Raw genomic sequence first — 20,007 nt, 5'->3', positions numbered from 1 at the left:
TTAAAGATTACAAGGATCAAGATAAGTGTTCAACATCTCCAGATTTTGACAACTGTTAGAGTCTTCAAATTAGCCCCCTTTTGCTTCGATGACAGCACCGCAGACTTGGCATTTTCTACCAGCCCCCTGGAATGCTGCTCCAACTGTCCTGAAGGAGTTCCAACAAGTTCTACGCCTACTCGTATATGCATCACGGTCACCACGCGTTTTCTGCGTTCATTCCTCGTCGACCCAACTCATCCCAAACCGCTATACAGGATTTAAGTCGGGGGCTTGCGGGGATCATCAGTCCATCTCTTTGTTTGTTCACAGGATAATATTTACTACATAACCTTGAGGCGTGTTTATCGTCATTTTGTTGAATAACAAATGATTTTTCAATAAATGTCCATACTTTAGACTGGTACTGCATAACAATTATTCTGAAATTCTGACAACTCTACAAAGTCCTTCACGTTCTTTCTTGAAAAAAAAATCTAATTTAAATTGCTAGGCACTATGGCAGTAACGTCCCTAGATAGTAGATCTTTGTTCAGACACACTAAAATCCAACTAATAGACTGTACATCATGTCCCACGTCTCACACTTTGCGTTTTCTGGAATAGAATTTAAATGATTTTAGATTTCAGATTTGTATTTTTGTCTGTCCATAAGAGGTGACCTCGGTTAAAAGTCTCTCTTTATCCTTTAATGTATCTCTTGATCTGTAATGCATTCCTTCCACATTCATTCATATTATCTTTACCAGCACTACACTGCCTGTTAAATCTAATACAGAGCACACATTGGGAAGTTCCCACCAAGCTCCTGTTTATGAGATTTTTTTCACCAGAACAACACCATGATATATACTTCAATCCATTCCTATGCGCTCCTACCACTGAATTAATGAGGATTATGTCTCATCGTTAGCCACATCATTTTAAACATGCAGTACAACTAAAACATTTTAAATATAATCCGATTCTTCTATATCCACTACATAGCGGACTTTATACCATGTAACTTTCCTATATGCACACTCCTCATACTTCGACACGACTGCTCTCTTTCTCCAGCCATAACATTCAATTCAATTTATCTTTATTTAACGCCTTTCACAACAGAGTAGCTCCAAGGCGCTTCACATGGGCGTACATTCCTACGTCATTTGTACACAATAATTCAAACAGGTGAAACGGAACACAAAAAAGAAAGAAAACGAACGAAAGAAAACAAAAGAAAGAATGAAAGGAAATATGACACCCTTAATAGCACGTTTCCAGGTTCTTTATCCCAATATAAAGCATTACCTGGACCATTTATTGTTTTTTTTTCAGTTCACACTGACGTTGGGACTTCTCTTTCACATCTGAACCAGCAACAGACGTGTCACGTCGCTTTAAAATTACGCAGCCGCGTGTTTATGACGCTATCTCTGTGCGCCAGCCGCTGATTGGAGCGGTAGCTTGTGCTCTCCGCCTGCGCTTGTGTCACCTTGCCGGAGACGGGTGCAGCAGGTTTAGCAGAGGATCGGAGGGCATTGCAGTGGTTCGTCTTATAGCGAGGAAGCAAGAATAACAGCGGCGACATGGCAGCCCAACCGGCAAAGCCCAAAACGTCCCCTAAATCTATAAAGTTTTTGTTCGGCGGTCTGGCCGGGTAAGTCGCGGTTGATGTTGCTCAATGTCTGTGTTGCATATTGCTTTGCTGTATAAGATGCTTGGGTGAAGTAGGTTAAATTACTCTGTTGCTGGTGTGCAATACCGTTGGAGCTATTTCATGACATTGATGATGGTTATGTTGTCATGGTCACTTGATACCATCTCTACAGCCTAATGTTTAACCTAAAAGAATCAATGTAAGTGTTAAACAGTAACGTTTGTATCATATAAATCACGTATTTTTTCATATGCATGTACCAATTTTATGGTTGTTTTACTGTCTAGGTCGCTAGCTATTTTAGGCCCAACAAATAACTCACGTGTCCGTACAGACCCCCCATCAAACTATGGTTTCATGCATTGGCAACGTTAAATGTCAAGAACGCCCATCTCTTATTGCTGCCGGTTATTTCATGCGTGCATGTTTGCGGTGTTTTATGTTTCTATAATTCTTACACACTTTAAAGTAATCTTCGTTTATTTAAAATTTGATGTTTTGCAGAACGCTTTAAATTGTGTGAGCTTTGCTTGCCCCCAAATGAGTGGGCTGCACCGGTATTATCGCACGGCACCCTTGTATAACTGACGTGGAAATGCAGGGCTTTGGATTACCTGTGTGGTTATACGTGCATATTATGCACGTATATGTAAGCTTGTTTTACACAAAGGGTATCCGAGTGCTTATCGACGTTTTGTAGTAGCTTGTGTACTTTTTGTACATTGCACGTCGGCGATCTGCGTCCTCACGGAGTAAATAAAGTTCGTCTGGACACTGCGGATGTCCAGCGGAAAGCTGATGGTCTGGACCCTGTTTGACATGAAAGGCTTGTTGTTTTTCTTTAAATGTCTGTTTTAATGTCTAGTCACTCCCTCTTGCGATCGTCTGGAACGACAAAAATCCAGGCGGACTCACCGTTGACCAGTTCCACGTCTCAAACCCCATCGGCACTTTAAAGTTTCGCAAAAAAGTTACGTTGTGTTCTAGAAATGTCGTATGTTCACCACAATAACCTCTTGCATTGTTGGAATCATTCCAACTTCGGAAGACAATCCATGAACTTGCAGGGTTGAAAGGAAATGCACTTTTTGAGCTAAAAACATCAAAGCCGTGACAGGCTTCTTGCACAAACATCCGAAAGGTTATTCCTCTTTTAAAGGGCTTCGTTTTTGAGCAACCAAGACCCAACAGAGGAAAGATCACCTACTTTACTTTCTAAGGGTTGCGCCAGGATACTGTTGCATCAGTCTGACGTTATCAAATAAACGTTTCATCCAGAGTTCAAAATGATTGAAACTTACTAGTAAACAGACCTTTATGCGAGTGTATGCATGTAGGTGGGGGGTGTTCAGAACCTCTGTAACTGTGCTAGAAACAGTACGTGGATGTATTTGCAGGGTCTTCCCTCTGCATTGTGGCTTTCGTAAATATAAGTTGATGACGGGTGCATTCTCGTTGTATTGTCATTTTATGCGGCATATTAACTGATAATTACGGCAGGGGTCTGGTGACAGAGAAGATAACCTTAGCTTGTTTTCCTGATATGCGCGTTATAAAACAAGACAAGACGACAGATAATGTTACAGCTTATCTACCATAATTATCTGGGGGGAGGGAGTTCATTGACCTCCAGTAACTTTGTGTCGGCAGTAACGATTGAAATCCATTTTGCGCTTCTTGCAGTCCAGTGTTTCCCTGCGAATAAAAGTGGCGGAGTGCCGTATCAGGAGTCACACCCAGGTCGTGTTCTGTTTGGCCGCGTTTCGTCCTTCTAGCTGCCAAGGTAAAAGGCTGAAGGAAGTGCCTTTACCTCCGAGCCGCGGCGCTGAGAGCTTCCGTTACTGCCGGCATCTTGGGAGGTCAAAGGTCACCCCTGAATTAAAGCTGCCCACCCAAGTGAAGCTTCCCGAGCCTCTTGTGGTCAAAAAATACAGCAAATGGTTTATGAAGCTTCATTTGGCTTTGACTGCACTCTGATAACTCTCTATATTCAACTGGTTGGTTGAAACAGAATCTTGGTCTGAATTTGTACTTTCTTGAACCTAAACTTTCCACCTATGGGGGGAAGGTTGTGGCGCAGGAGGTAGTACTACCATTCGACAACTGGAGGGTTGCAGGTTCGAGCCCTGGTTCCTCCCGAGCAAGACACTGAACCCCAAATTGCTCCCGGTGAGCAGGTTGACCGACATTCACTGTGGTGCCCTCCCCCATCTTGATCCTGTTCAACCCCCTCATAACCCCCTCATCGACTCAGACCCCCGATGCATCCAACATTGGCCCAAGAAGCACTTATTTTGGGGAGAGGTTTAAGAATTGTGGCACTCCTTATAATCCCCCATCAGGCTGGGCTTTGCCTTTGGGTAGCATTGGGTTCCTGGCGGCACGCTCTCGCCGGTATAGTGTCAGACGCCTCCCACCAACCCCTGCCCCCCGCCCTCCTTTCTGCAGGATGGCGGCGACTGTCTTTGTGCAGCCATTGGACCTGGTGAAGAACCGCATGCAGCTGAGCGGCCAAGGCAGCAAGGCGCGGGAGTACAAGACCAGCCTGCACGCCGTGGCCAGCATCCTGCGGCGTGAGGGGGTGCGTGGCATCTACACTGGGTGAGACCCCGCAGCCCAGAGGGGGAGCCACTTCCATACCGAAAACACAGCATTCCCATTCTGGTTTCGCTCAGAGATGTAAAACATGGAGCCGTATGTAAAACCGAACTGTACGCCCCTCCACGCGTCCTCAGGTCGGCAGATCATTCGGTGTTAGCTGTGCCTGAGACAAGGAGGGACCTTAGGGGAGACCGTGCTTTTTTCAGTTATTGCTCCAAAATTGTGGAATGAATTGCCCTTGAACATCAAGCAGGCCGACTCCCTTCCTGTTTTTAAGACCTCTCATTTTTTTTCTCTTTGGCTTTTAAATCTGTCTGAGATGTCGGCCTTTAGTTTTAGTGTTTTATCGTTTTATTTTTTCTGATGCCTGTGTATGTCTGGCTAACTGTGTTGTTTTAAAGTGCTTTATAAATGAATTAATGTTAAAGAAACTGGGTGATATTGGGTATAATTGTAATTGTGTGGTAGTAATTGCGTGTTTGTAATTCTGGTTATTATTGCGTAATTGTAATTTCCTCTGGGCCGGTGTCCACACACACAGGTACAGCAGGTACTGCGATATTTACAGGTAGCCATTGTGTAGTGTAACAGCTTTTACCCTCAGGCAGTAAGGCTACCCAACAGCTTCTGAGGTATTAGTATAGACACATTTTCTATTTTTTTCTTTGTTTAATGTATTTTATTATTGTATTTTATAATTGTCTTTGATTTATCCTTAATGGACGTTACTCCTGGGAGTGCATTTTCCCCTCTATATAGGTTTCCGAGTAGCATAACTGTCAGAACATGGGTTATCCCCGTGCCACTTCACAACCCCTTCATGCCCCCCACCCACCCCAACCTTCCTCAGGCTGTCAGCTGGGCTGCTGAGGCAGGCCACCTACACAACGACGCGCCTCGGGATCTACACAGTGCTCTTTGAGCGAATGTCCAAGGCGGACGGGACGCCGCCCAACTTCTTCCTGAAGGCGTTGATCGGCATGACGGCAGGGGCCACAGGGGCCTTTGTGGGGACCCCCGCCGAGGTGGCGCTCATCCGCATGACCTCTGACGGCCGGTGAGCTGGCCTGAAAGGGCTCGGGTGAAGGCCCTTACACTCAGAACGGCAGCTAAAGATAAGATGGACTTTAGGGACCGGCTGAACTTTAGGGATCGGCAGCAAATTCCATTGCATGCAGTTACACAGAGGATGGACAAACGTACATGGAATGCAAAGTTAACATAGTGCAGAGAAGAAATCAAAAAGTACACAAATTCAACATCTGGAGACACAGAATATTAAGGAAGTAAATGTCCATAAAATGTATTATTATTGTTGCTGTTATTAATAATGACTTTATTATTATTATTATTAATGTAATTATTATTACTATTATCTTCTATAAGGAGTACATAGTATCAGAGGTCTACAGAATACAATAGAATAGAGTACAATAGAATACAATACAATACCTTTTCTTGTCATTAGAAGGGATAGTCAACCTGTTTGGCAAGACTCGTCTGTGTCCGTGACCAAATGTTTTGATTAAGGAAAGGAAACCGTGTAGTCTACGGCTAAAATACCAATAAATATAATTCCTGTGGTAAATAAACACATTTTGATCAAAATTGTACAGTGAAATATACAGTGAAAGTCCCTTAACACGGGTTTGAACTCTAGACTCTAAGATTAAAAACCCTCAAGCTCTGATGAATGAGCTATCCAGGCTCTTCAATAAATCATTACATGGTTGTGGTTAGGAATACAGGAATTAATGTCTCTTAGTCTCTGCGACCCCACGTTGGATAAGCAGTTTTTCCATTCTGTTCGGTGATTAGTGTCTGTATTGTCGGTGGTACGAAATATTGGGGGCCGCTTTCGTTGCCAGAGTTTTGACTGACTGCTGCTTCTGCCCCCAGCTTGCCCCCAGATCAGAGGAGGGGGTACACGAATGTCTTCAACGCCCTGATCAGAATCACCCGCGAGGAGGGGGTCACTACACTCTGGAGGGTGGGTATCTTGTTTGCTTTGTTCCTTCCTCGTGTAGTCCTGGAACTTTCCACCTCTGTCTTTCCTTCCAAGTCTGTGGATTGATTGTGGATTTGAGCGTCACTAGAATTAAAGAGGTCTACTGCTGCCTTGAGGCCATATTGTTCAGAAGGCAGGTTGGTAGACGGGGGGGGTTTTCCTCGTTATGCGTACTTGACCGTACTTGTGTTCTCGCGTACCCGGTTTACATCATCTTACATCGCCGAAGACCAGCTCCAATACTCAAGAACAGAAGTACAGAGGACTGTAAAAATCCCTGGATGTTGTTCTTGCGCCACCACAAATATCAAGGGTGCATCGGTTGTACCCTCGCCAAACGAGATGAGTCCCATGATTCGTAATGCCCAAAACTCGCTTTTGGGAACCAAGTTAGCAAGACCGGTCTTGCCAAGACCGCAAGTACGATCTGCGCGTTCTTGGTGTTGAGAAACACCCAGGAAGTGGAGTCCAGATGGCAGGCCTGCAGACAGGAAGTGAGGAGGGTGCTGCGTGCCATGCAATGGTGTCCGTCTTAAGGGAAATTAGAACCTGTGATAGAATAACGCCCCTGTTAATTGTGTCCCCCTGCCTTGTGCCCCATAATTCCTGGGATGGGCTCCAGTCTAAATGCAACCCCGCACTTGATTATTGGTTGGAAAGTGGATGGTTTGACGTGCTATTAAATGTGTGCGTTGCAGGGCTGTATACCCACCATGGCGAGGGCTGTAGTGGTGAACGCTGCCCAACTGGCCTCCTACTCGCAGTCAAAGCAGGGCCTGTTAGACTCCGGTAAGTTATCAGCGTGAGCAATGCTCGTCTTCCGTTTTTGTGCTTGTGAAAGATGCCTCCTTCCCAGACGGGGCGTGACACCTGGAGTCTGCGTGACCTAATAGCACATGGATGGAATGGAGAATAAACTACTGAGAAAGATGTTAAAGTGACAGTAGGATCAGTCGTTCCGTTTTCCTTCCCCTCCCGGAGGGAACATTGCTTCTTCTTCGGTCTTTTTTTTTGCTACTGAAAGAAAATATAAATGCTGTTCTAGAGAGACACGCCGGGTGAAACCAGTTTAAACTGGAATGGGGATGTCGGGTGACCAGGCAGTCTGATAAGACTGTCTCTCCCTCTTTGGAACCCACAGAACTCCCACCTGATCTTAAGAAACTCTATTTACATTTGGCTCAGACAGAAGATAGTTTTGTAGCCGCTGAAAGTCACCCACCGTCTGACAGTCCGGTTCTGGTTAGGATCGCATCCAAACCGTCACGACAAAAGTTATTTCTGCATGTTTTGGTCCAGATTTTCCTAATAATACTTTTTTTATATCTTTTCCAAAAGATGCTAGAAATATTGTAATTTCTATTTACGCGCGTGGAACGACAGGTTACTGCTGTGTTTACGATCCACCCTGAACATGAGTCGCGGTGCTTCAATAACCCTCTGTGACAGTTTGAACATTGATTGCACTTGGCCGCCCAGTCTCCCTTCCTCATGAGCTCTCTCTCTCCTGTCTATGTCCCCCCCCCATCCCTCCCCAGGGTACTTTAGGGATGATATCCTGTGCCACTTCTGTGCCAGTATGATTAGCGGATTGGTCACCACTGCTGCCTCCATGCCTGTGGACATTGTCAAGACTAGGTTAATATGCTCTATCCATCTCTCCACGCCTACACTTTGGTACTACGTGTTTCCCCGTGTGTTGGTATCTGCGATTACAGGCTCGGCCATCAAATCTTAACTGAAACTTGCATGTAAACCACAAAAATAGAGGCAGAATGATGGGCTGGAAGAATGATACGTTATAGCCCGAGTTAAATGAGTTAGTTCTGATGGGTGCCCCTCCCCCTGTGCGATCTTCTCTCCCACCCAGGATTCAGAACATGAGGATGATCGATGGCAAGCCAGAGTATAAGAACGGATTGGTGAGTCTGCCACCTCTCCCCCCAACATTGAGGGCTATTCTTAAAGGCAGCTGGGGCTTTGACCTTTTAAAGTGGAGGAAGGGGGGGGGGGGGTCGAGCTGGGCGCAAGGGTAAGAGGAGGAATTGCACAGTAGGACTGACTAATCCAGCAGACTGAGGGTGGAGCTTACCTTAAAGGAGTCACGCACTAATACATTTAAAATGCACACTTGTTTGATCCCTTAGACAGGCATTGTAAACTTATGTTTGGTCGTTCTTGTTTTTCTCTCCCCGTCCTCATTTGTAATTTGTTTAATTTTGTTTAATTGTTTAATTTTTCCATACTCCTGGAGTTTTTGCACTACAATAACGTATTTCCGGGTCTGTCGTGTCCTTCACTAGCGCTTTTGTTACACGCACATAAACTCTGAATTAGTGGGCGTTGTTCGTTCACAGAGTGGTAATACCACTCTGTCTTTTAAATTCTTATTTGATTTTTCTGTGTTCTACTCTCTCTCTCTCCCCATCAGGATGTGCTCTTCAAGGTGATACGCAAGGAAGGCTTCTTCAGTTTGTGGAAGGGCTTCACGCCCTACTATGCCCGCCTAGGTCCCCACACCGTCTTAACCTTTATCTTCCTGGAGCAGATGAACAGGTTCTACAAGGTGTACTTTCTTGACTCCTAATGTCCGACAGTTACTGGTGGAGCTGAACAGTGTGGATATCCCGATGGACAACATCAACTCCTCCCCCAACTCTTAGACTTGATGTCTAACTTGCCCCAAACACCCCTATCTATACAGCTGCACTAGGCATAAGTGGCCAAATGCAGTGCCCCCCCCCCAAGCCCCACTGACCATGCGTTGATACCCTTGACTGCTTGCTGACCATTTGACAAGACCTCCCCTTCAGGTAGTAGGTGGGCTGACTTGCCTTTAGCTTAATCCTTGGATTTTCCACCAGGCCTGTGCTTGGTAAGACAAATGCTTTCGGAAGCCCGTACATGGTGCCTGATCTCTGATTGACACACAGGGTGACCTCACATGCCACCAGTTGAGTGAAATGTTGTCGGTTTGTCTTCCAGAAATCATTTTCAAGCCTCATAAACACCTGTTTTCACTTTTTCCGGAGTTCTACATCGAGTAGGTAATGAATTTTAATGCAGCGGTTTAAATTTTAGAAGTAGACCGGAAACATCCAAGTGGGATTTCTGACAAACCCATTAAAACGGTGTTGCATAATCCGGTCCACGTTTTTGCTCCCTCCCAGCCAGCTACCCGGGAGCTGGGAAGGAGCAAAAACATGGACTGTCTGCGGGTCCCCAAGGACCGGGTTGGAAAATGCTGCGTTAAAAGACAGTACTTCTAGTGCAGGGGTAGGGAACCTGATCCATGGAGAGCCGGTGTGGGTTTTTGGGATGGCCTCTCAATCAGCCAATAACAGTGGATTCCAAGGACTGAAGTTGAGAATCGCTGCATTATTATTGGCTGACTGAGAGGTCATCCCAAAAACCCACACCGGCTCACCATGGATCAGGTTCCCTAACCCTGTTCTAGTGTGTGGTCAGAATGTCATGAAATCAGATTTTGATTTAGAGGAATGTTCATTAGGTGTGTTTTCCAAACATCACCAGGAAAATGTTACATTATGATTTGCAATACAATAGAAGAGCCATCTTCCTGCACCTTGAGTAGAGTTTATTGAATCCTGATGAGGGTTAAAAAAAAAACAAAAAAACTTTAGGTTGTTACATTTTTGTCTTATAAGAACATTCTTTGGGTCTTTGTGAATGTTTAGACCGTCAGTAAGGAAATGTTACATCTCACTTTCTGGAGGTTTTGCAGTAGAAACCATAGTGAAACATTCTTGATTAAAGTGTGAAACTGATTATATAAAAGAAAAAAAAAATCAGTTGAACCGAGACTGATTTTTTTTTTTTTAAGAGCATCATTTGTAGTCTTCAGACCATGACTGTAGAATGTCTCCATTCTCGGCTTCTGCTGCAGTAATTAAAACGTTGGTCACGTCTCAACCATGGTTTGACACTTTTAAAAATTTGGGTTTGTAAGTTCTGAATTTGGCTACTTCAACGGTTAAATTTAAATATTTTCTCTTGGAAGCATACACCGAAGCCATAGGTTTACAGGACACAGGGACTGTTCCTCCTCAATCCTGTGATACTAAGGTCTTATGCCACTGGAGACGATGACTTGCACAACTGCTGAATTTTACTGCCCGGTATTCAGGTCTGTTTCATTTCATTTGGTTCCAAACAAGTCTATCTTAAGTGCTGACTTACGAGTCGTATCTGTTTTTTAAGAAGAAATCAGTTTGAATCAACCCTGATTTAGCAGTGTTGTAGCTTGCCTGTGTTTTAGTTTTTTTTTCCAGTTTAATACATGTTCTACAAATCGGTTTTAATGAAGTGATGTAAACCAGATCCACAGTCTGAAAGTAATAAATGGGGAAATTGAATATTTTTCCAGCAAGTGTTCTTGGGTGTATTGACTTTAGTTTTTCTTTCCAAACCCTTTTCCTCAAGGATCCACATTATGGTACATGTTCCTTTATGCATAGACGTTTTGGTGTTTCTTAGTGTAATGTGAGGCAATTGATAAATACTCTTGATATTTTAGTACTTGCAGGCAGGAAGGCGGAGATTGTAAGAAGTCCTCACGTCAACATTTTCATGAAAGTTTTGCAGACATATAGATAAAAACATGGTCCCAGCACCCACCTGTAGAATCCCGCAGTGTGCAATTCTGAAAACTGCCGATAAACTGATTCCTCGTTGTGAAATGGACAAACCTGAGATGCACGGCTGTACATGAAACCATTCCCATTGATAGCGGTCCAAAACCGGGATAAATGTATTTCATGACACTATTGTGCCAATGGCTTAAGTCAGTGGAACTTTGATCTACTGTAATAATCAGTTATAAGGGGTGATTGATTGTCATTGCTGACTCACCACAGCACACAGTGCATCACAATGAAATGTATCCTCTGCATTTAACCCATGTGTGACATAGCAGTGGGCAACTATTAATTAGCATCTGGGGTGCAGTGCTTGGGGGCGGTAAATTGCTGGTCAGCGATTTTCATCCAGCGACCTTTCAATCACCAATATGGGTCCCCATTTGACTTGTATATTATGCAACTTTTATAATAACATCATAATAAATAATATAACCATACTGGATATAAAACGTAGGCAAAAAGCTGCCCTTTGGACTGTGATAACCAAATGTGATTTATGTTGGTTGTTAGATATGCATTTTGAGCAACTCCTGATTTAATCTGATATTTTCCTTAAAAAAATGCTTATCGTGTACAGTGATGTGGGGATCTGGAGCCTATTCCAGGCAGCGTATGGCACAGGACAAAGGTACATCCTGGCAGAGGTGGATAGTTCAGGTCCAGAAAGTTTCAGGTCACCGTTACCAAGCACAGTAGACTCACAGTTGAAACAAAATCTTGGTCTGGATTTTTACTTTCTGGACCTGAACTATCCACCTCTGTATCCTGGCTAGGATGCCACTATATAGTAGGGCACATACACGCTATGGGCAATTTAGAGACGCCAATCAAGCTAAATGCACGTCTTTTGACTGCAAAAGAAAGCCGGGCTGTTCCTGATTAGGATTAAAACCTCAAACTGCCTGAGACAACAATACTACCCACCGAGCCGCCAATTTCCTGCAAGCAGGAGTTTCCAAAACAACTTGGAAAAAAATCCAGTCTGCGAATAATCTCAGCGATTGAGAATGCAAAGGAAACTGAAGGGCCTAAAACTGCGCCTGCGTCAAGTTCCCATGTTCCGAGCCCGGAGCGCTATCCCTTTAAGCCGCGCGCTTCCGCCGCCGCTCATTCAGTCCAAGATGGCGGACCTTCTGGGCTCGATCTTGAGCTCCATGGAAAAACCTCCGACCGTCGGTGACCAGGAAAGCCGGCGAAAAGCTCGAGGTACGAATTGACCTTAACAGTCACATTTGCCTCTCCGTCTCACAGATAACATTATCGGCGGAAGGTTATACGTTGTAGTATATGGCTCTAAATTTATATCACTCGTCGACTCCATATTGGCTACTAGCTTTGCCGAGAAGCTGAGCATCTGCAGGAACTAATTCTATTCAGTTGCCTGGGTACGTTAAAGCCGTCTTATTGGTTAAGCCGGGCTCGTGCTACCACGATTGGCTCGCTAGTCGCCGTTTCGCTTTTAATTCTCGGTCATAATTCACTCTTCCCTGTGATCTTATTGGATCTTTGTATAAATAACTTTGTGCTTATTGGTTGAAGCGACAGTATTGTGTTTTAAGATTTGCTTATAGGCAGCACTTGGTTCACATCATAAAGGCCAAATAAATTGATTAAATGTATTTTCACGTGAACATATATTTTTTGTGTTTTTATCTCTGCTGTTTATATTAAAACATTTTATATAGGGAGACGGTCATTTTATAACAAACAAAATTTAATTTATGAGTAACTTTGAGTCATTCTCATTAATGTTACCACGCTAATAAATTCGCGTGTTCCAAATTGTGCAAAATGTTCCAGTTGTTGGAACTGTACTGTGTATTTTTTTTGTGTATTTAACATTTAAATTTTGTGTCACGTGCCTGTTATGCTTGCAATATTTACCAAATTGCGTCAGTTGTAATAAATTTAAACCGCAAGCCATGCCTCTCGATCTTTAAACAAAATGCTCGGCCCATAATATTGAATTGTTTCTTATGGATGCTTGGTTTGGATATTTTAAAATACCGAGTTCACACATTTCACAACATCATATTTATACGGATGTATAACTAGACGAGTAATTGGGGTTGCGTAAGATATGCAGCCCTAATCTCTTCCTTCGAGTTCAATCCTAAATCATCTTGTAATCCAAGGGGCAAATGATTTGTTTTCAATAACTAAGGATACGTTGAAGTGCCTGTGGCAGTCTGGTTTAATTGACGGGAGAAACATGTTGCCTGCTTCTCACTGCAGAGCAGGCAGCCAGAATGAAGAAAATGCAGGAAGATGAAAAGAAGAAGAAAGCTGACTTCAGAAAACGAGTAAGAAACACCACTTTACTTTTCTGCTTTATACTCCTTACTCTATTACAGATAAATACTATAAATTAAGGTTCCAGAATGCTAGAAAAATAAACAGATCATTGCTGTTAATGGGTGGCATGGCGGCTTAGTGGTTGTCACCTCCAGGGTTGGGGGTCTTTGTGTGTGTGTGTGTGTGTGTGTGTGTGTGTGTGTGTGTGTGTGTGTGTGTGTGTGTGTGTGTGTGTGTGTGTGAGGATGATATGGGCTTCAGGCTGCCCTGTCACTCTGACCAGGTCAAGTGTGTGGAAGATGGATAACACTCAATGTATGATCAGTATGATGGATAACTGTTTACAGTAGATATCAGATTTCTATAAAACAGGGTTATTAAATTACAAGCCAGGAGGGGCAAGTCTAGGAGATATTTGTTGCAGTTGAGGAATGAACTGAACCAAATAAACGTCCAGACAACTGCTTTCCTTTCCTGAGGTTGCAGTGATGTAATGGGAGTGGGACATTCTTCTGTAGTTACACCCCCCACCCCCACCCCATGGGGCTGTAATTTCATAGCCTTGAAGCAGGACTACAGTTTAGTAACCTAACTGTGAACTAGCCAATCAAAGGGCCAAAGTACCCCAAATGTCTGCATACATTGTATCCAAGATCAGGTAGACAGACGCTTCCATCAGGCTGTCAGCATAAGTTGCGAGATCTGATGTAGCTTAACGGTCAAGTAGGTGAACTTAAAAAGCAGGGCATGAAAGATAAATTGTCATGGGGAATAAGTAAACTAAGATGTCAAACCAGTGTTTCGCAATCTGGTCCTTGGGGAACCCACAGCCGGTCCATGTTTTTGCTCCCTCTGTGCTCCCTACCAGACGGTCCACATTTGTGCTTCCTGCCAGGAGCAAACGTGGACTTTCTGTGGGTCTCTGATGACCAGACTGGGACACAAATGCCAGAGAGAGTTTTCCGGCACCAGGGTTGGAGATTCCTGCTCTAAAGTGTACCAGCTGTGCCCAGACTGTCAAGAATATGTCATTAATAAGGCGTCTGTCTTTGGCCTTAGATGGAGAAAGAGGTGTCGGACTTTATCCAGGACAGCGGTGTCCAGAAGAAGAAGTATAGCCCCATGGGGAAGATCGAGAGGAGCATCCTGTACGAGACGCCGCGTTTGCAGACTCCTTGCATCTAATATAACTCAGCTTGGTTGATTTCCACAAAAAAATAATGTGTAGTGACACATGCGAAAGATGCACCCTGGTGAATTTGCAGCCAAATTTCCCTGCATTTGCATGGCCTGGACTGGTTGTCTGGCATCCTGGGCATTTCCGTGATGAGCTAATAGGTTTGTGGACCTGCAAGCTCAGAGTCACAGAGAACAAATGAAGGCAACTCCAGAACAGGGGGGAGAAAAGGATGAAGGATGCACAGACAATCTGCAAGGGATGGAAAGTAAATCATTGGGCCCTAGCATCACCCAGCCGGCATCAAAATCAATAAAAAGCAAACATCAAAGTAGCTAGTTACCTCGTGCTATTCGGTTATCGTAACAACTAGCTATCTAGGTTACAGGAAATGCTAACATTTGATGCTAAGCTAGCTACTCGTTAGCTGTGCTAGCTAAGATCCAGGGTGGTTCAAGAGCTGATGGCCATGACCACTATTGCAGCATCACCATGCACTGTAATCGTATTACTTTTCCCAGTTGTGAGTTCTAATCCCAGTCCAGTCCCTCCGTGGGACGAACGCGTGCTGCACTCCAAATTTGAGTCTGCGCAGACAGTGTAAATGCAGCTGTGGAGACGCTGCGCATGCACAAGCCCTTCCTCCTCAATATCCGTGCTGGAATGATGCAGCAAGTACGCAATGTGCGTATGGGCACGATGCGTTTCCTCTACGTTGCGCTGTGCGCTTCTGCAAAGTGCGCAGCCCGACTGGAGAAGTACGAACGTTTCTGTGTCAGTATACACAGTGCGGATGCGCGAGTATTGTGCAAGCGTGGATGAACCAGCCTCGACGGTCTAAATACGTGGGAAACTACATTTTCTGCATAGCTGTAACGTTCCTCCCTGTCTCGCAGGCATGACGTAGCAGAAGTTGCCGGACTGACGTCGTTCTCGTTCGGCGAAGACGAGGAGAGCAGATACGTCATGATATTCAAGAAGGTAGAAGCTCCATGTGTTTTATGCTGGGACCCTTGGGGAATGTGAGAGGCTGCGTCTGTCGATCTGATGGCGCCTTTCTCCCGCTCAGGAGTTCGCCCCGTCGGACGAGGAGCTGGAAGCCTATCGGAAGGGGGAGGAGTGGGACCCCCAAAAGGCAGAGCAGAGGCGTAGACTGAAGGTCAAACTCATCCCCGCACCCTCCACAAAACACCCCTTGCAGGAGACAGAGAGTAACACAGTTGCCATTTTGACTGGTATCCAAAACATTTTGTTTAGGTAAGAGAGGTATCCGGTTCCTCTTTTTAAAGCACTTTAAGTCAAAAATTGGAGCATATATGGACCTTGAAAAGACCAGTAGCTCTGGATCATCCGTCTTCCACCTAAACTGGTCCGGTCCGTGGGGCCCTGGAGACTGTGAGCACAGGGCACAAAGACTTTCGCCCTGGATGGGGTACGCCTCAGGACCATCCATCCATTTTCCAAACCACTTATCCTACTGGGTCGAGGGGGGTCCGGAGCCTATCCCGGAAGCAATGGGTATGAGGCAGGGAACAACCCAGGATGGGGGGCCAGCCCATCGCAGGGCACACTCACACACCATTCACTCACACATGCACTCCTACGGGCAATTTAGCAACTCCAATTAGCCTCAGCATGATTTTGGACTGTGGGGGGAAACCGGAGTACCCGGAGGAAACCCCACGACGACATGGGGAGAACATGCAAACTCCACACACATGTGACCCAGGCGGAGACTCGAACCCGGGTCCCAGAGGTGTGAGGCAACAGGGCTAACCACTGCACCACCATGCCACCCCGCCTCAGGACCACTTATTCCCAAAAGTGTTTTTATATGCTGGAAGGAGCTTAGAAACTTTTGGGTCATCAAAATAAAATGACCAGAGATATTTAGGTTCATGCAGCGACCTGGATGCCGGTAACATACTCTGTCTTCCATGCAAGGAGCAACTAGTCAAAGGCCCTGAAGAGAGATTATTAGAGGTGGAAAGTTCTGGTTTCAGAAACTACGAATCCAGACCAGGATTTTGTTTCAACCAACCAGTTGAGTACTCTGTGACTGTGACTCTATAAATTCAACGAAATCCTGATCTGGATTTGTCATTTCTGAACCTGAAACTTTTCACCTCTGGATTATTAAACTTTGCTATAAATATTTAAAAAAACCAAATGAAAATAAATAAATGGATGAATTGCTTGAGCTTGCCATATTCTTGACCATCTCGGGTAGTGGTTTCCAGTCCACCTGGTGGTAGCCAACTATCCCCCTCCTCTCCTCCCCCCTACAGGAGCAGGCCGTGCTGGAGGAGCATGAGGCCAGCCGGACCCAGAAGCGGGCGGCATCGCCCAGCTCAAACTACCCGCGACAAGTACAGCCACCTGATCGGCACCTCGGCGGCCAAAGACGCTGCACACACGCTGCAGGCTAACCGAGCGTACGGCTGTGGTCAGTGTCAAAATGGCCGCTGTCTTCTCTTAAGCCCTATGTAGACATGCTCCTTTAGATACGCCTCTCTAGATATGACCTCGCTGGTTGTTTGTGTCTCATTTTATTTTATTGTCGTCGTTCTCCCCACCCCCAGTTCCCGTGGCCAATAAGAGGGACACGCGCTCCATCGAGGAGGCTATGAACGCAATCCGGGCTAAGAAACGGCAGAAGAGGGAGGGCGAAGAGCCGGCGGCAGACGGCAGCGGCAGCAGCCTATCTTGATGCGTGTGTGTGTGTATGTGCGTGCGTAGCGGTGTACAGGAGAGAGAGTGAGAGAGAAAAAAGCGAACAGGGTAGCGAGAACAAGGGTTTTAATAGTTGGTAAACTTTGCTAATTTGAGAGCTGTGAATTAACGAATCACGTACAAGGCGTTTGTGTGGCGGGTCTTGCGTCGCTCGCCGCTGCTGCCGTACTGCGATCCGTCCGGTCTCTGCGCTGGAGTTTGTGTGCCGTCTTCCACTTCATGTTCCAAGCTTTTAGTTTCTGACGTCAGTAGGCCAGTGGGAACTATCCTCTGGTCTTTCCTCTCTAGTGTTTACTTCCGGTTTAAAAAAATTTTAAATGAATAATCACCACGGAATATACTTCATTACGCAGTATCCAGTTGAAATAATGGTAGTCTTAAGATGTTCCAGTTTTAAGCAGGTGCATTCATTCTATTAACCATGTTTGGAGTTTGGTTGTTACTGTTCTTGAAATGTTTGTGTTAGCGACCCCTGGTGGCAATAGTACACTTTAGCACGCTGGCTTAGACCACCTGAAAGGAAAGCCATGTCTCCCATATTGCTTTTAGATTGCTGATACAGTTGTCTCTCTTTTTTTTTTTTTTATTATTACTATTATGATGGTTATTTCTATTTGGGTTTACTGTCTTCTCACTTTGTTGGGCAGTTTTAAACTTTACGGCTACTCTGATATAGAAGAATAAAGATATTTACCGAGTGCTTAATTTGCAATCGCTGAGGAGCCGGCGCAGGCTGACTTTGGATGATGTCGCACACAAATCATGTCTTCAACAAGGATAATGTGCTAGAACGTACTTAAGAATACTGCATTGTTATGTACTTCTCTATACCTCTTAGTTATATCAAACAGTAAGATATTCTTCAACTGTTTGATGAGTGTTACGGCCCAGAAGATAAGCTCATCTGTTTTAGTGGCCAAAAAGTGGATTTTATTGCGATTTGCTCTTCGAAATCAAAAATCATATAAGCGCAACGTAGTAATTTATGCGGATGTATGTTGAAAAATCATGCTACACAACCGATTTTATAAATATGCATTTCTTTAGTTCAGTTTGTATTCCAAAGTTTAACTGAATTTTATTTTAAGTTTAATTTTCGTGGGTGCAGCGTTTGAGGTAGCGGATGCGCTGGAGCTCAGACTGATCTGTATCAGGCCCTGTATTTACATCACCTAAGTACCTGCCTGTGTTCTATGGACCCTATTGCGTATGTTCCACCATGTAAGCGTTACAGAAAACGATCTCATCCTTACTACTGCTATCTGGGAAATGTATAGTAACATCATAATAGGTAATAACTTGTTCTTTAGTTTGCCGCCACTGACATCAAAATAAATCGATCACTGAAAAAAATCAAGGAATCTACCAAAAAAATTTATAAAGCCATGAATGGAGTGACTCCGAAAGATGTGAAGCTTTGGGAAATCGATTTCACAGCACTGTACTATATTAAATGAAGTCCTACTAAGATGAAACTGCCTCCCATTTGTCCTGGAATGAAACAGCGTTTTATTTTTAAGGTGATTGCCTCAACCTGCATTTTTCAGTTTCAGCTTCCCCCCCCCCCCCCCCCCCCCCCCTCATGTCCTTGTGTGACGTTATTGTGGGTGAATAAACTGTTTGTGGTCATGTGATATTGTTTTTTTTTTTTTTTTAACTGTTTTAGTGACCTTTAAATGGAAAATGAAAGGCATAAGTGGGAATTAGGCTAGGAAGGAACAGATTTTGAATGCATGTTGTTATTCTGCAGAGCTTTTCACGACGCCAGAAGCGCTTCACAGAACCATTGGGAAGCCACTCGAACCACTAACACTGTGTAGCCCCCACCTGAATGATGCGACAGCAGCCATTCTGCACCAATACACTCACCACACCATAGCTCAGGTGGCGAAGGGCCTGGTGAGAATTCACCAGTTCGATATAGGGAGATGATTGGGAGGTCACGTGGGTAGTTTTAGTCAGGACATTGGAGTACCGCCCCCTACTCTATCAAACGATGCCCAGGGACCTTTCATGACCTCAGAGAGTCAGAAACTGGATTTTACATCTCATTTGAAGGATGGCCATTTGTACAGCACAGTGTTCCCGTCACTGTGCTGGATCTTTGGGATCCACACTGACCACAGGATGGGCTCCCCCTACTGGCCACACCAACACGTCTTCCAGCAGCAGCCCAGGTTTGCTAGCTGGTCTCCCATCCAAGTATTGGCCAGGCCCAAACCTACGTAGCTTCTAGTTGACCTCATCAGCTACGAGTGGCATGAGAAGGGGCTGCAGGGAGAAAAGAAAGTTGTTCATAGTGGCTGTATGGGAGAGAGCAACCACTACAGTGTCTTCTATTCTCTTGACATACACTCGTGGGTGGTCTGCCTGCTGGTGTATAAATATATATATATTTTACACGGTCCTCTCTCCAGAGACACCTATATGGCCCACCCTACAATCTAGAACTGAATCAGGGCCTGGGTCCTATACTGCATTTGTATAAAAACTCACTATGTTTTGGGAAATAGAAAGAAAAATAAATCAACTGGTTTAAGTCTGAATAATGTTCATCTCCAGTTTACTTGAAGTGGAAAAAAAAAGAAAATTACTGGAGTTAAAATGAAATTATATGCTTCCCAAAGTAGAACTGTTGCCCGCAGAGTTACATTGTCGCTTTGGGTTCGGTGGTTAGAGTTTGCATTTTTAATGTAGCAATTATTAGATAAATGTGTGCAGCATCTTTAATTCCAGGACTGAAGTTTCATCTCAAATTAACTGGCCCTGTTTGTGGTGTATATGTTTTTGCTTGGCCAGGGGTAAGGTTATATTCCCTGTAGCAGCTTGATATTTACTTATATACTCCATCATTTTAGGCTACAGCACCTAGAGTCCTAAGGCTTCATCA

At 44.6% G+C, this 20,007-nt stretch overlaps 2 protein-coding genes across 2 annotated transcripts; both read left to right on the top strand.

The window, feature by feature from the left end:
- Nucleotides 1-1,422: 1,422 nt before the first annotated feature.
- On the top strand, nt 1,423-10,646 carry slc25a11 (solute carrier family 25 member 11). The gene is made up of 8 exons (XM_048997809.1): nt 1,423-1,642; nt 4,091-4,243; nt 5,094-5,300; nt 6,143-6,233; nt 6,950-7,040; nt 7,790-7,889; nt 8,122-8,173; nt 8,683-10,646. Exons 1-8 carry the CDS (start codon nt 1,572-1,574, stop codon nt 8,836-8,838), a joined length of 921 nt encoding a protein of 306 aa, XP_048853766.1. The 5' UTR covers nt 1,423-1,571; the 3' UTR covers nt 8,839-10,646.
- A 1,327-nt stretch (nt 10,647-11,973) lies between these two features.
- Nucleotides 11,974-18,751, top strand: spag7 (sperm associated antigen 7). Its single transcript, XM_048997810.1, is given in 8 exon segments — nt 11,974-12,118; nt 13,148-13,215; nt 14,267-14,355; nt 15,281-15,365; nt 15,454-15,543; nt 16,673-16,744; nt 16,746-16,830; nt 16,967-18,751. Coding segments are annotated over 8 exon segments (702 nt in total). The 5' UTR covers nt 11,974-12,033; the 3' UTR covers nt 17,095-18,751.
- Nucleotides 18,752-20,007: the final 1,256 nt, after the last annotated feature.

This window comes from Brienomyrus brachyistius, unplaced genomic scaffold, assembly GCF_023856365.1.
Source record: "Brienomyrus brachyistius isolate T26 unplaced genomic scaffold, BBRACH_0.4 scaffold35, whole genome shotgun sequence".
NCBI classification, from domain to species: domain Eukaryota; kingdom Metazoa; phylum Chordata; class Actinopteri; order Osteoglossiformes; family Mormyridae; genus Brienomyrus; species Brienomyrus brachyistius.
This window is presented reverse-complemented; position numbering and strand designations above follow the sequence as displayed.

Coding starts and splice junctions, on each gene's coding strand:
- slc25a11 (XM_048997809.1), top strand. CDS start 1,572: ATGGCAGCCCAACCGGCAAAGCCCAAAACGTCCCCTAAATCTATAAAG. Junction 7,890..8,121: donor GTGGACATTGTCAAGACTAG/GTTAATATGCTC, acceptor TCTCCCACCCAG/GATTCAGAACATGAGGATGA. Junction 8,174..8,682: donor CAGAGTATAAGAACGGATTG/GTGAGTCTGCCA, acceptor TCTCCCCATCAG/GATGTGCTCTTCAAGGTGAT.